General features: G+C 37.7%; 1 protein-coding gene across 15 annotated transcripts in view; it reads left to right on the top strand.

The window, feature by feature from the left end:
• eif4g3b (eukaryotic translation initiation factor 4 gamma, 3b) overlaps window positions 1-15240 on the top strand; it is a 58960-nt gene that overhangs the window by 22232 nt on the left and 21488 nt on the right. For 9 of the 15 annotated variants that reach the window (XM_067446302.1, XM_067446310.1, XM_067446298.1 and 6 more), the window contains exons 4-8: window positions 448-540; window positions 828-875; window positions 5650-5670; window positions 11343-11519; window positions 14735-14849. In XM_067446302.1, the coding sequence (XP_067302403.1) occupies window positions 448-540; window positions 828-875; window positions 5650-5670; window positions 11343-11519; window positions 14735-14849 (454 nt within the window). The remainder of the gene's footprint in view (window positions 1-447; window positions 541-827; window positions 876-5649; window positions 5671-11342; window positions 11520-14734; window positions 14850-15240) is intronic. The other 6 variants (XM_067446311.1, XM_067446299.1, XM_067446312.1 and 3 more) reach the window with 4 other exon arrangements.

Below are 15240 nucleotides of genomic sequence, written 5' to 3'. Positions count from 1 at the left end.
AAAAGTTGAAAAGTTTTAGGTTCAAACCTTACACTGGACAACCCATGAGCCATTACCAATTACATGTACTGTAAGTTGATTAGAATGAAAGCATCTAAAACTTGTCATCTTATATAGTTTAATATAGTATGAACCCAGTGGCACACAAAAGCTCTGTTTGCGCCCACTCATGTCTGCTCAGGACTACGCCTCTATTTCTCTCTCCCTTTCTCTGCCTTGAAGGCGGCGTTGAGGAGATGGCAGATTTGTCAGTGTCAGCAGACCGCAGTGTTTGCAGCGGCAGGGAGTGGACACATTCACTCTGTCACCCACACTCACGCAGCACACGCTCACTCAGTTATAGGGATTTTGTCAGAGAAGTTAACACTCAAATCCATCCTAACTGCTGTTTCTCCTCTGCCGGTGGTCATTCCTCTTCGACCTCTCTGGGACCCCGTGACTCCGCAGTCTCCTTACACTCCGGGGCAGAATGCCGGCACAACCTCTCTGGTCTACTCTCCGCCAACCCAGCCAATGAACGCACAGCCTCAGAGCCGCCCGGTGAGTGTCCATGACTTCATCATGATAACGTAATCTTTTTAAATTAGACTTCTGTTAGAAATGTTTCCTTTCTGCTAAGTGCTATGCTGTTGTTTATAGTGTGGTTTGTGATGATCAGTTGGTGCTGTGTGTATATGACACATATAACATGCCTTGCATCATTACTTCTTCTCTGGAAGTACGCTGCATATGCAATGCACAGCTTGTGGTTTTTGTATTTGTGGGTGATCATTCTTACCTTTCACTTCTTTCTTTCTCTCTGATTCTCTCCCTCTTCCGTGCCACTGTTTGCCTTCTATCAGTTTGCCACTGGGCCTCGTCCTACCCATCATCAGGTAATATACGCATATGCATGGCCTTATTTCACACATCTCATAAGCTTGTGTTTCATAGACTAAAGTAAAGTACAGCTCCAGTACATTCAGGAACAAAAAATGTTGAAATTTGTCACTGGCACTGATAATGGGGCATCAATAATGTCCGCTATGGCAGTGGTTTCCAACTTTTTTGATTTCAAGACCAAATTTGAAGGCCCTCCTATCTAAGCTGATATCCCTGGTAATAAAAAAGAATAATAAAAACATTTTTATATATAAATAAATAAAAAAAAAAGGTCATTTTTGATGTTTTACATCTTTATTTTTAGTGCATTGTAATTAAGATTATGTTAATATAACTACATTTAAATCATTTTTAGACATTTGTGGAGCCCCTTAGAAGCTTCCTGGGGCACCTAAGTTTAGTAGAAAACTAAAGCCCTATTTGGACAATAATTGTTTCTCATTGGCTCGTAGAGTATTTTCATCATTGACAGGGGCTAGTCAGTGATTTTATTGCCATCCGAATCCAGCATGTCAGTGTTTCTCGCACCACTCGCGTAAAAATCACTGGCTGATTTACCTGTGTTTTTTGACAAACACCAAGGTTGTGTGGTATTTTGATTGGTGTTCGAATCCACATTTCTGAGTTATTAAGAATATATCACTTCAAAAAATGTACTGTTTATATCCTTTTTGACCACTACAGAGCACCGTACTGTTGCGTCTGGCTGTAGTTTGGATGCATTTTAATGACCTAGACTTTTATTACTGAAATGCTGGCAGGTATTTACAAGAGCAATATTTATCACCGCTCAAAAAAATAAAAGCATGTAAACATTTGAAATGGGCTGTTATTACGGCAGCAATTATAGATGTAGTATGTTAAATTAACCAAGCAGCATTATGCTTAAATAATGTAAATAAGAGGCTGTATTAACAAATTGTGGCTCATTTCCTTAAATTTCCTTGAAATAAAATGACATCCTTTATTCTGAGATAAAGTACAAGACAGAAAACTATTTTAACTACAATGCATGCAATATATATTTTCCTTTAAAAAAAACAGATGTAAATAATTTTATAATACTTTGGATATTATTTTCCTATTATTAAATTATATATGAATTTTTTCTTCTTATACCAAGCATAATACATCTTATTTACGCCATACAATCATGTGATTGACCATGTGAGCAGCGCGTTCCAAGGTGCGCAGGATCACAAAACTCGCTCCTCCACCGTGAATAAATTACCATCTGAATGCACAAGTTTTATCACTGAAGTAGCATGCACATTTATTTTTACGGACATCCACGTGAGAAACAATTACCTTCTGAATAGGGCTAAACACTACAAAATTGAATTCAACCTGCTCTCATTTAAAGTGATAGTTCACCTCCCCCAAAAAGTTTTATTTCTCCCCATTATTTACTCACCCTCATGTTGTTCTCAGTGTGTGTGTTTTTTCAATGGGTTCCAAAGCTCTTTAAAAATTGTGTTTCGTAATGGGAAGGAATTTATACAGGTTTGAACAGGTTTAACTTTTTTGGTCACTGCCCCTTTAATGACCCACAATTATTTGTCTTATAAGCTACACCAATAATTTATCTTAGTGGGTTAATGCATTGTGACATCGCTGAATTTGAAATTTTGTCATTGGTTCTGCCAAGTGATTTTTGTCAGGATCTTGCTATCCATTTAGTCAGACAGCAGTTTGTCTGAGGCAGATAAAACGGCAAGACAGATGCAGCAATCGACCATGGAAGAAAGTCATACATATAAAACTACCTTTATTTCCATTAAATGACAACAAATTTCGGTTTTCACCTTTTAATTGACATCTGAACCTTAAAGGAACTGTATGTTAGAAATGTATTTCAATTAATCATAAAATGGTCCTGATATGTCACTAGACATTAAGAAATCATGTTAATTTCAAATACTTATATCACTGAAAACAGTAGTCCGGCTATTGGATATTGTTATTTTAAAAATTGTTGCAGCCCTCAACTGATGTTGATGTTGTCGTGTTGTGTTTTGGCCTGAAGCTCCGCCCTCCACCGATCTACCAATCATGAAGTCAGTAGTGTTTCGGCATCCTGGTTGCCAGCTCTGCTCTAGATACCACAGCTGCAGATCTACAAACGTGCCTGCTGGATCCTGCAGCCTATCTGGCAACCTCGAGTCAGGGGGGAGAGGGGATACACCGCTCTACAGTCATTTGAAAGTGATTGCAGTACCAGTTTTGGCCACAATCTTACATACACTTCCTTTAAAGGTGCTGTAGATAATTCAGCCAGCATAACAAAAATGTTTCTGCAGAGAAAGTCTCCTCGTATCCTGATGGCAATCACTCTGTTAAGCGGTCTAAATGTATTTATTAGGGCCGGGACTCGATTAAAAAAATTAATCTAATTAATTAGAGGCTTTGTAATTAATTAATCGAAATTAATCGCATTTTAATCGCATATAAATATTTTACCTGAGAACAATGAGAAGTAATTTTTCACATGTATTTTTAGTATACCATTGAATAATGACTTAATACATAAGCTTAATCAACAAAATATTGTTTATTTATTTCAGTCCAGCAGACCAGTGCAATGTTTGCCATTAAGTGTAGCAAAAGCATATTTGTGATATTTGAGGCTCGATGTGCTGCGGTGATACGCTAATTCCTTGTTGTATAGCAGGGGTGTCCAATCCTGCTCCTGGAGGGCCACTGTTCTGCTGAGTTTAGCTCTAACCCCAATTAAACACACCTGTACCAGCTCATTAAGGTCTTATTAGGCATACTAGAAACTTTAGCAGTGTATTGAGGCAAGCTGGAGCTAAACTCTGCAGGACGTCAGTGGCCCTCCAGGACCGACTTTGGATACCCCTGTTGTAGCCTATAGCTTGCACACAACCATGCTCTTGCCGACGCTTCCATCATTTCGTTTTTTAAAACTAAATTTCCCATCCACGGGGCCAAGCAAAGCGGTCTCATCAGCTTCTTCGTTCATGTTCACTATGGTTTGTTGTTTTCATGGTTGTTGTCGTGACTCATGAGCGCTAGTTGGTGTTCCAGTATAATCGGTCCGTCAAAACTCATTCATTGAAAAACGTTCCGCGGGGCAAAAATAAGTGCGATTAATTTTTTTTTTTTTTTTTTTGCGTAATTAATTAACGCGTTAAAGTCCCGTAGTTAATTAATCTTAATTAACGCGTTAAAGTCCCGGCCCTAGTATTTATACAAATGTATATCGTATGTGGAAGGTGTAGGGGCATAAAATGTTCGTTAAGTCCTTGCTTTCAATCCTAATGATCCTAGGGTAGATCATATGCTTTCAGTGCTATCATGCTAGACTGGGTAAACCCAGCCTGATCTGCCGGCGATTTAATTTCGCCCTGCAACTCATTCTGGAAACTTGTACATTCATTTCTCCTGCTTCTGTTACATTTCTGCGGGAACCAATCACAGACTGGCTTATCCACCTGCCGCACTATTGGCAGAAGCGATGGGTCGTTGCCCGTTGATCACGCCTCTTGTGGTCTGATTGGCTGAAGGACTATCCAATTGCATAGTCATTTAAATAATACTCGTTTATCACGCCTCTTGTGCAGTAGAAAATACAGAGCAGACTCCCCAGACCAATGTTCAATCTTAAATTGAGCTTAGTCTGGTGATAGCCAGACAACTATCATACTAAAGTTAGCATTTACCCAGATCTCCTACAGCACCTTTAAGGCCGTATAAATATAAAGTTAAGGTCAGAATTTAAGGCTAAACAAGTGAACAATCACATTGTAATACATGGAATCCCAATTTTTTTTTTAAACCAATATGAACTAAATCATTTACTTGAAGCACCCCATGTGATTTTTAAAGTTCATCCAAAAATGAACATTCATGTCATTCCAATCCTGTATGCTTTCTTCCATGAAACAATAAAGGAGAAGTTTTGGAGTAGGTATGACGTTAATTTGTCCAGCTCCCAAAAAAGCACCATAAAGGCATCATTAAAGTAGTTCATACAACTTTTGCTCTGTAATCCAATTCATATGCTAGCTTTGTGTTGAGGAACAGTTTGCTTGAAATATCCCCTGAATTATCCCTTTAAGTAATGCTAACCTAAATGTTAATTGTGAAATATTTCCATTGCTGTTTTTAATTGTATATATTTATTTTTGGTAACACTTTATTTGACAGTGTTCTTGCTACACGTTACATGTGGTTACCATAGTAATAACTATAAATTATGCATAATTACATGCAATTAACCCCTAAACCAATCCCTAGTCTTTCTAACCCTAAAATAAAGTGTAACCTTATTTTTTTAATTATCATGATGATTATATTTTCATAATAGTGCATTTAACACGAGCACTAAGTGTCTTCATCTGGGTTTGTGTTTCCTTCTCTGAATTATTATCCTGTGATTCATCCCACCTACAGTGAGCTTTGAACTTCTGTCTGTTTAAATATTGCCACAGGAACTCATTTTCTGTTCAAGACTTTCTGTTCCTTCTCTTTTTTCAGTTCATTGTGAGCGTCTGTGAGGGTTAGCAGATTTCAGGTCCTGTTTCTTGTGTGTTGCCACATAAAGATGATGTCACTTGGCTACCTAAAAAGCAGAGCATAGTGCCCTGTTGTTTTGTAAATGGCTTTCCCTGAAGGAAAGGCTCTTTGCATGCTCTGTACTGCAGATCTCTCCTTAAGTGTGTGTGTTAGTCTTCTTCTATTCCTCCATACCAATTAGTGCATTATCCCATTAGCTTCTTTCTCTTTCCTGCTTCAATATTCAAGGGAGGATTCAGACCCTTTCAGGTAATTTGCAGTCCTGAGGAAAATGCATGGCATGAAGTCCTGTTTCTCTCTCAGCATCATCTTCCTGCTCATCTTCTTGCTTCCCTGCCCAGTCAACTGCACTGCAGCTACCCACCCCAAAGACAGCAGAATCCTCCATTTCAGTTTTTACTCTCCTCTGTATATGTTTAAGTTGGTCTGATTGAATTTTTCAAAGTGCTTGCTGTATTTGTATTTTGTTAGGTTTGCATGATGAGCGTTTTTTTCCCCCCACATGCGTCGATTGCTTCCTGTTGAAACTGCTTGTCGACGGGTGTATTCTCTGCTCTGCAGTGTTGTAATGATTTAGGAAACATTACTGCTAAAATGCAGACATTGAGACTCCGTGTGTCTGTTATTGGAGGATTTTCATGCTGTTTTTCAGCTGTTAGACATTGATTTCTAACAGCTTTAGTATCGAAACAGCTTTATTAGTGACGACATGCTTATTGACATGCTTTTTTATGTTTTAATTCAAACTTGGTTGATGAAAGTGCAAAAACAGTGCAATAACACTCCAACAATGAAAAAATGTAGAACAAAATGACTCAGCATGTTCAGGATTGATCTGACTTTGCTGGAAGAGCTGAAAACTGATGAACTGAAATTTGCAACATATACACAATTTTTTTTATGTTTTTGTAGGAAGTCCCTTCTCCCATGATCACAATGGCTTAATTTATTTGATCAAAATACAGGAAAAAAATAGTCACAGTAAACAGTTTTAATATATTTTAAAATGTAATTTATTGCTGTGATGGCAAAGCTGAATTTTCAGCAGTCTTCAGTGTCACATAATCCTTCAGCAATCATTCTATGCTGATTTGGGGCCATTGTACTGCTTAGATTGTTTTTGTGTAAGGCATGATGATTTGATTCTTTGATGAATAGAAAATTCAAAACAACAGCATTAATATCTTTAAAAAAATTACTGACCACAAACTTTTGAACGGTACTTCCATTTAAAAGAGCAAATGTTACTCAGGTTTTTATAACGCAGTGATTCCCAATCCTGATCATGGAAAACCCCCAGCACTAACCAGTTTAGCGCTACATATACAATAATCTGGATACATTTGAAACATTTTGCTAATAAAGTGACTGTGCCAGAAGACTAGCGTAAGAACTTTATTATTTCTGGTCTCTCTATCATCTCGGTGAGCTTTTATAAAAAATTTAAGAAAATACGTGAAAACACCAGTGTGGGTGAAGAGTGATTTAAAAAAAAAAACACCCTGTTTTCTCACCCTGTATCTGGATTAGTGTAGACATAGTCTAGAGGAGCATTCCATTCGACCATAAGTGGACTTCGAAGTGGACTTGGTATTCTGCCATCTTAAGTGAGAGTCCAATCCGAAGGGAGCGAGCATGTTTAGTTCAGAGGGCAGTGCGAACGGCGTAGGGAATAAGGAACATCGATACATCACTTCACAGGAAGTGGAGAGCGTAAATCACCCATCTGTCATTGCACATCGTGACACCAGTTTGAACTAATGATGGAGTGCTGCACTGGAGTTTATGTATGCATTTGAGTATTCAATATTCATAAATATATCAAAATGTATTTTCATATTGAATGACTAATCTGTCAATAGTCAATTAAATATACGGTAGTCTAGGCAATAAACAAATAATAATAAATAAACGACTAAAAATAAAACTAATAGATTACTATGGTGTGTGTGTGTGTATGTTTTTTTTAAATATTTAATAGTAGGACTATTATATAATTTTAAATTTGGAAGTAAATTACAATGTTTATTACATCATAATCTGCACGACCCGGTGGTTGTCTTTCTTTGACGTTGCAGGGCATTCCAAATGAGCGATTTTTGTCAGTGAAATCCACTTCATCTGATATACGTGCTCAGGGAGAAAGGAGCACTGTATACATATACTGTGCAGGGATCCCGCACCTTTTATTTCTCCCTAATTAAGCACACCTGATTCAGCTCATAAGCTTATTAATAAACTGTCTGTTGGTTGTGGTTTCCACATGTTTTCAACCTCCGCATGGCAGATAGGATCTCACTCACAGCACTCAGCTCGCAGCTGCAGGCATTCATGTAAATGGTGCGGCCGGCGGAGCAAAAAGTGAGTGTTTCAACTTAAATGAATTCCTATGAAAGTTAAGCTTCTGAAGGCTTGAACTGAAAACGCGGCAGACTGAACACGTGCTGTGACTCTATGCAGCGAGCACGGATGCGTTTATCTCAGCTCTTATCACAAGCTCATCTTCATCAGCGGCTAAATCATATTATATTGAACAGACACGTTTAGTTTTTAAACGCAGTGTCTGTTCTCTAACTGAAATGATTTTATGAAAATGAACGGTCGTGGTGGGAAAGTGAAAATGATTAGTCTTAACTACTTAACTAGTAGCGGTGGCTTTGGGAGTGGCCTCGTAGTGCAGCGACGCATTCTGGGAATTGTCTTTCATCCCAATGAGACAAAAATACATGTTCTGTCTTTTATCAGTCTAGAAAGTACCAAATTAAAAAATAATTTCACATTTCTAGTACATTATTGACCCAATTAAATACAGATTCATCTTCCCTGTGCTGAAGTGCACCGTTAAGTTAGTTGGTATTATTCACGAGGTCACACCTACTTGGAATCAGAAATATTAGAAATTAGAAATTTGGCGTGCTGTCTGAGGGAGGGCTCCGAGCTCGAATTGCCCAAACCCGGAGTGCTCTCCATACTTGACTGGGTTAGGAACCAGCCAAGAGTGAGGCGATGGGGTATTGGAGGGATGCTGTGAGATTGTCACGGGACAGAATTGAGGGACGGATATATATACTGGCTTCCTCTTGTCCTGATTGGTTGGATTACAGGAACGTGCTCCTAAGCGTATAACTTTATTTTGTGAACCATAAACTGTTGTTACAAGCTGTTACTCATGACCGAAGTTTCATTAGCCATTTTCTAGCAATAAAGAAATTAATTATGAAGTAATTCAGTGATGTAGTAAAAGAGTATTGTATTTAAAAAATCATTTAATCACTTGATTAAAACAGCTTTCAGTCTTATTCATTAAAAGAATCATTGTCTCTGTACATGATAAAAAGTCAGCCTGTCTGAAGATCTGCTCCACTTTGTGCTTGCAATTTATGTTTTAAAAAATATAAGCCGCTTAGCAGAGGTGATATTAAAATAATCTCTATGCTCGTAATGTTAACTTAATAATGTGATGTGGCATGGAGACTGTCACGAACTCATTCTGTTAAATATAATGGAAAGATCACAATGCCCTGGTCTGCAGAACTACTGTGTTAAAAGTATTTTCAGTCCAGGGATGGAAATTTAGTTAAAACAATTTTTTTAAAGTCACAATGGTGGGCAAAGATTTTAGAGGCAAATTATAATTTTCAAATACAAAAGTTTTTAAATGATGGCTTATTTTGACATCTTTACAGTTCTTTCACTAACAGAAAGGGAAATTTTGGTTATGAAAAAGGGTTATGCTCTAAAAATGTCACTGTATGCCTGAAGGAAAAATGTATTAGTTTAACATTCAGTAACATTCAATTCAGGCTTAATTAAATATAAAGGATTATCCTTTATTTGAAAAAGACTTATGAAATATTTTAGTCAAAATTTAAGTTTAGATGTAATTTTGTTAATGTCAATTTAAAAAAAATAATTAAGAAGTGTTATCGTTCAAAAAAGTACTATATTAATATAATTATTTAAAGTATTCCAAGCCATTTTAAAGATATTTTATGTTTGCGTTTTTTTACCTACGTTTTTTTAGACCAGTATGTCCAGAATATCATAAATAAAAAAATCTTTGTATGTATATATTTATTTTATAATTTGACATTTCTATGCATATATCTGTCATCTTGGATGGAAAGTCTCATTGAGCTTGTCACAGTGCATTATGGAATTGCTGTCTTTTTGATGTTTACATGGGATATTTGGCCAAAAGAGGGTATCCTAAAAGGCATACAGTAATCATGATGCCTACCTGTTTGAAAAAGCACTTGGATTGGAATTGTTCCTCTATGATGCCTTATAATGCTGCCACTGTAGGTTTTGGAACAGAGCTGCTGGTTGCTAATCATTGGTGCCGGATAAAGTAATAATGTATCTGCAGATAGTACAGCTACTCTCTGTGTTCAATAAACAACATGTTGACTGTCCTTAAGGAATCTCTGCTCTATTGGCCACACCCACAGTGTCAAATTGCTGTGTGCTTTTGGTTTACTTTCAGCATCAGAGAGCTCAAGCCTGTTTACCTGTGACCTCATCCTTATAATTAACTGTACTTTAGGGTAAGCTGATTCAAACATTGTAAATCTCAAGTGAAATTACTTCATATTATGTATGTTTGTTCATTTATATTTATGCATTTGCAATAATATTATGGTCTGAAGTTTTTTATTAAACCAGATGTTAATATGTTAATATTTAAAAATTAATTAATTAAATTAAATTAATTAAATTATAATTATTAAATTAAATTAAATTGGTTGATTAAGTTATTGGTAAATTAAGTGCTTGTTTTTTTTCCTGTTTAAAAAAAAAAGTAATTAATTCTCAACAAAGGTACATTAGTACAGTAAAATATGGGTAAGCCCAGCCTGATCTGCCGGCGATTTGATTTCGCCGTTTTTTTTTTGTGACTGGTTCCGCAGCTCATTCTGGAAACTTGTACATTCATTTCTATTGCTTCTGTTACACTTTTGCGGGATCCGATCACAGACTGGCTTATCCACCTGGCGCGCTATTGTTTTAACACAATGACAGATAGAGAAGCGATGGGTCGTTGATTGTTAATCACGCCTCTTATGGTCTGATTGGATGAAGGACTGTCCAATTGCGTACAGAGTCATTTGAATAATGCTCATTTATCACACCTCTTGTGCAGTAGAAAATAGCAGTAGCTTTGTTTTTTTGTGAAATATGAAATCTTCGATGAACAGAATAAAATGTTCAAAAGAACAGCATTTATTCCTAAAATAAATCTTTTGTAAGGTTAAACAGGTCTTTACTTTCACGTTTAAACAATTAAACGTGTCCAAATATCTAAAACGGGTTAAACGTACACTTGCTGTGTAAGGTGCATTTTCATAACTAAGCACACAGAATAGTAGCAACACCCGTATTTAATCACATGTGACCTTATCACCTTCTGACACATTTCAGCAACATTTAGGACACTGATTCAGTGAGAAAGCAGTTGTCATGAAAATTGATGAATCACTGTTGTTGTTTGGCATTTGTTCATACATAGTCACAAGTGTGTGATGCTGGTGTCAACACGTCTGTTTGAGGAATTTATTAATAGAAAGTTCTCTTTGTAGTATTGTAAATAAGCTCTTTAATTTGCTGGTTTTGTTTGGAGTTGAAAAGATAAAGCACAGACACTATAATGTGATTCATACATGCATGATCGATTTACAAAGCCATTTGTGTATATCATCAGGTACAGTACCTACCTCTATATGGCATGTTACTTAGGATGATGTGTTTTGTCATTTTTTTCTTGCATGCATTCACATAAGTAGTTATACAAAAATGCGTTAACTTATTTAGTGGACTTATTCAGATGTCATCCTAGATATACTAAATGGCTGAAACATTACACTTATCAGTTTGCCAAATCTGAGTCACAAAACTGATCTCTCCTGTCTTTTTCCTTACAGTTTTTCCAGAGGACGCAGATGCAAACGGCCCGGGCCACCATTCCAAGCAACAACCCTTCCATTCGGCCCACGTCTCAGACCCCGGCAGCGGTTTATCCCCCCAATCAGCACATCATGATGACCATGGCTCCCATGCCCTTCCATTCCCCACAGACAGCACAGTACTATATCCCTCAGGTCAGACTGTACAAAAATCAAATTACACTAACTATATCTGGACCATGTGTTAACATCAGGTTATTTTAATGTGCTAGACTTTGTTGTGTTGTTTATGTAAAAAAAAATATTACAGATGATCAGTTAGTTTGTGTTTGGGATGCTCCGATAAGGATTTTTTACAGCCGATATCGAATACCAATTTCTTGCTGTTGTGATCAGCTAATATCAATCCCAATCATTCAAGCTTTATATTAGTGAAATGTAAGCTCTCTGTTGACTGTAACTTTTAACCCCTTACACCCTGAAGGCATTTTTAATGATTTCACGTCTAAGTGGCATTGTGGCGAGGTGGGTGAGCGAGAGACGTGGGAGGAGAGAGTGAGACCAGTGCGTGATTGAGAATAAGTGTCACCTGCGAGTCACACTGTTCCAAGTCCTCTCATGAGGGAGCACAGAGGTATATAAGGACGAGCAACACCAGTGAAGGAGGAGAGAGGACCAGTCCTGGAATTTAATAAATAAACACAAAATGAAAGTTAAAGTGGCAGCCCGTGACGGACCACTACAACAAGCAGAAACACGTAATAAAACGTAAACAAAACACAACATAAAGTCCAGGCCTGGTCTTCTCTCTTCCTTCACTGGTGTCGCTCGTCCTTATAATCCTTCGGGCTCCCTCATGCGAGGACTCGGGACTAGGGATGAAACGATTACCGGTTTCACGATAAACCACTATAAAATGCACTGATGGTTAGTAATAACGTTTAAAATGTAATTATCATTAAAACCGTCAGTGATTATCACGATTTTGAAAACTCGCGCTAAATCCTATCCAGTCTGGTGCAGGCGCCGCGCAGCACGTGACAGCCAGTGACAGCACCGGGAAAGTACACAATCTGAGGTGTGGCCAGATTTTGGCTTTTACAAAAGTCCTGAGGGAAAATTAATTGAAGATGCTCTGGTCACCCTGTCTGTAGCAGAACATGCCAGAAGAAAGTCGCCATAATAGGGGGAAACACATCTACTAAGATTTGCGAAGGCAAGTGGACTTTGACCTTAATACCACATAATAGCGTGAAGCTTGAGCCAAAGACGAACGAACATGTTCAGACATGACTAGGGTGACATTTAAGGAATAATCAGGGCTTGACATAAACACCCGCCGTTTGTTTGGTGTATTTCGGCTGTGGCGTGTAACAAAGTCACTCACGTCGCTGTTTCTATAGTCACCTACTTATTATAGGCTTCTCAAAAGCCATCTGTTACAATCGCGTTGTGCATTATAACCTTTCACACGTGTTAATATTGAGTTTATGAATGCAATGTCTAATAATCAGATGCGTTCAGATAAGCCGGAGTTTTGTTCAAAGCGCTCTCACTCACTGTAATCTGAACGTGCGATGTACGCAGGAGATTCTTTTTACCATACTGTTGAATGTTTTTGTTCTATTTCAGCAGTGAAAATAGTTTAAAACAAACACAGCAGAACAATAGCGCATCTGATATGACTGGCATAAAGTTGGCTTGACGTTCGAGATTCGCAAATTTAGGGACCGTCTCTAAAGTTACAAACAACATTGTTATGCGTGTTTGTATAAAATTGACTGTAAAGTGTTCATCTAGGTGTCGGGTATAATGCACACCTTTTGGATTTTAATTTAATAAAATAAACTGTCAAATCATATGAAAATATGGATGTGATTTATTTTGCTGGGATACTGTTTGGGCTTGGACACAAAATAGGCTAGATTTAAATGCATCATAGCTGATAGGACTCTGATGAGAATATTGCTTGAACATGTTTATAGAGATAATATTAGAGATTGTATTTACACCAAATTATTATTTATGCATTATGTGGTGCTATTGACGACGGCCAATATAAGGAAGGAAATCCCACAGAATACAATCTTACTTTTAAAAAGTGCCTAAAGCTGCTTGATTTATTTGTTGTTTGTTGATTTTAAAATATTACACTTCTTGAAATGTTTTCAGTGTTTGCATTGGTTCTTTTTGAACACTTTATCTCATTTGAAAAAAAAACGTGATAATATTGATAACCGTGATAATTTGGGTCACTATAACCGTGATGTGAAATTTCCATACCGTTTCATCCCTACTCGGGACCGTTTTTCCTTAAGTTGAATGCGGAAGGCGCTTTGATGGAAGCTATCTCATAAAGTTTTAAATATGGATATTTTTCTTACAAAACCCCATCGATTCACTTTAGAAGGCCTTTATTAACGCCCCGGAGCCATGTGGGTTTTGGATGGGTACACTTTTTTGAGCTTCAAACTCATGGGCCCCTTTCACTGCCATTATAAAGAATTGAAGAGTCAGGATATTTATTAAGCCCCTTTCACACTGCACGTCGGACCCGCAATATTCCCGGAACATTGTTGGGTCGCCTTCTGTGTGAAAGCAACCACGTCCCGGAATTGATTACCGAATTGAACCCGGGTCGGGGACCTAGTAACATTGCGGTATTCGACCAGGGACGAGCGCTGTGTGAACAAAAGCCGAAACGAATGCCGCAACGTGTACGTAGTTATCGTGCGACTCCTAGAGCTTGTTTTTTCAATAATACAACCCTGCAGTGCCAGAAGAGCTCGTCTGTGTTTTAAACGCAGAGAGTGTTCCTATACAAAAGAAACTAAAATTAAACAAGCAGAAATGTGCGCTAACTGGACACAAGTCAACAAGTGAGTTTTTCTGAACTTGCGAACTACTTAAACATGTAAACGCTACAAAGCATAAAAATATTTGTCAATACATAAAAGAAGTAACATGTTTTAAGCTCCTGATTGACAAGTAATGATGTTCCAGTGACATTTTCGCTATGCTCTCCTATTCTATATCTCATAGTATATCAAGACCTGTCTGTTGGAAAACACTGCATCATGATGGCAACAGGATCAGATCTTGGAAGTCCTATAGCTGTAGCCAAGCAGCATGTCATGTTGTGTGTGGACTCGAGATGTTATTTGCTATGGTTTACCAACGTTTTGCAAAAGCCTCATCTGTGTACATGCACGTCGGCTGAAACTTTTTACGGTTTTACATCATCAAATTGTGACTGGTTCAGCCAAATTATTGACCACCGATCGAGTCATAGAATGTGATTATCGGTCAATACCGGTCTGCGGCTGATCGATCTGAGCATCCCTAGTTGATGTTTTGTTTGCAGTTATGTATTGCACTTTCACTGATTTGTTTGTCATGTGATTTTACAGTACCGTCACAGTGCTCCTCAGTACGTAGGGCCTCCTCAACAGTATCCAGTCCAGCCCACTGGACACAGTACCTTCTATGCTGGTCCCAGTCCAGGGGACTTCCCTGCACCTTATGGTGAGTTTAGCACCCTCATTCCCTTCGTGTCTGTCAGCTTACAAATACCCGTGAATTGCTGTTGACTTCATGAAGTCTGCTGTCTTGAATTGATTTGCTGTTTACTGTTTAATCTTGTAAGTCAGATTTTTAGAACGAAACAAGATTTTAATATGAATCTTCTTTATGTGATGGTTTGTCATAAATTTGGTTTTGATTCATTAGTTATAGATTTTTTTTTTTGGTCAGTTGCGAAACAATTAGCTGACAAAGTTTCAGAAAAATTATGACATTTGCATTTCATTAAAATGTGGCATTTGCTTGTTAGCAGTTTTAATACGAAAAATTGCTTGTGAATATTGTATACTTCTATGTTGTTTACTTAAGGGCTGGGCGATATGGCCAAAAAAAT

The sequence above is a fragment of the Pseudorasbora parva genome, chromosome 6 (genome assembly GCF_024679245.1).
Source record: "Pseudorasbora parva isolate DD20220531a chromosome 6, ASM2467924v1, whole genome shotgun sequence".
NCBI classification, from domain to species: Eukaryota; Metazoa; Chordata; class Actinopteri; order Cypriniformes; family Gobionidae; genus Pseudorasbora; species Pseudorasbora parva.
Note: the sequence above shows the minus strand (reverse complement) of the source record. Positions and strands in the feature narration are given on the sequence as shown.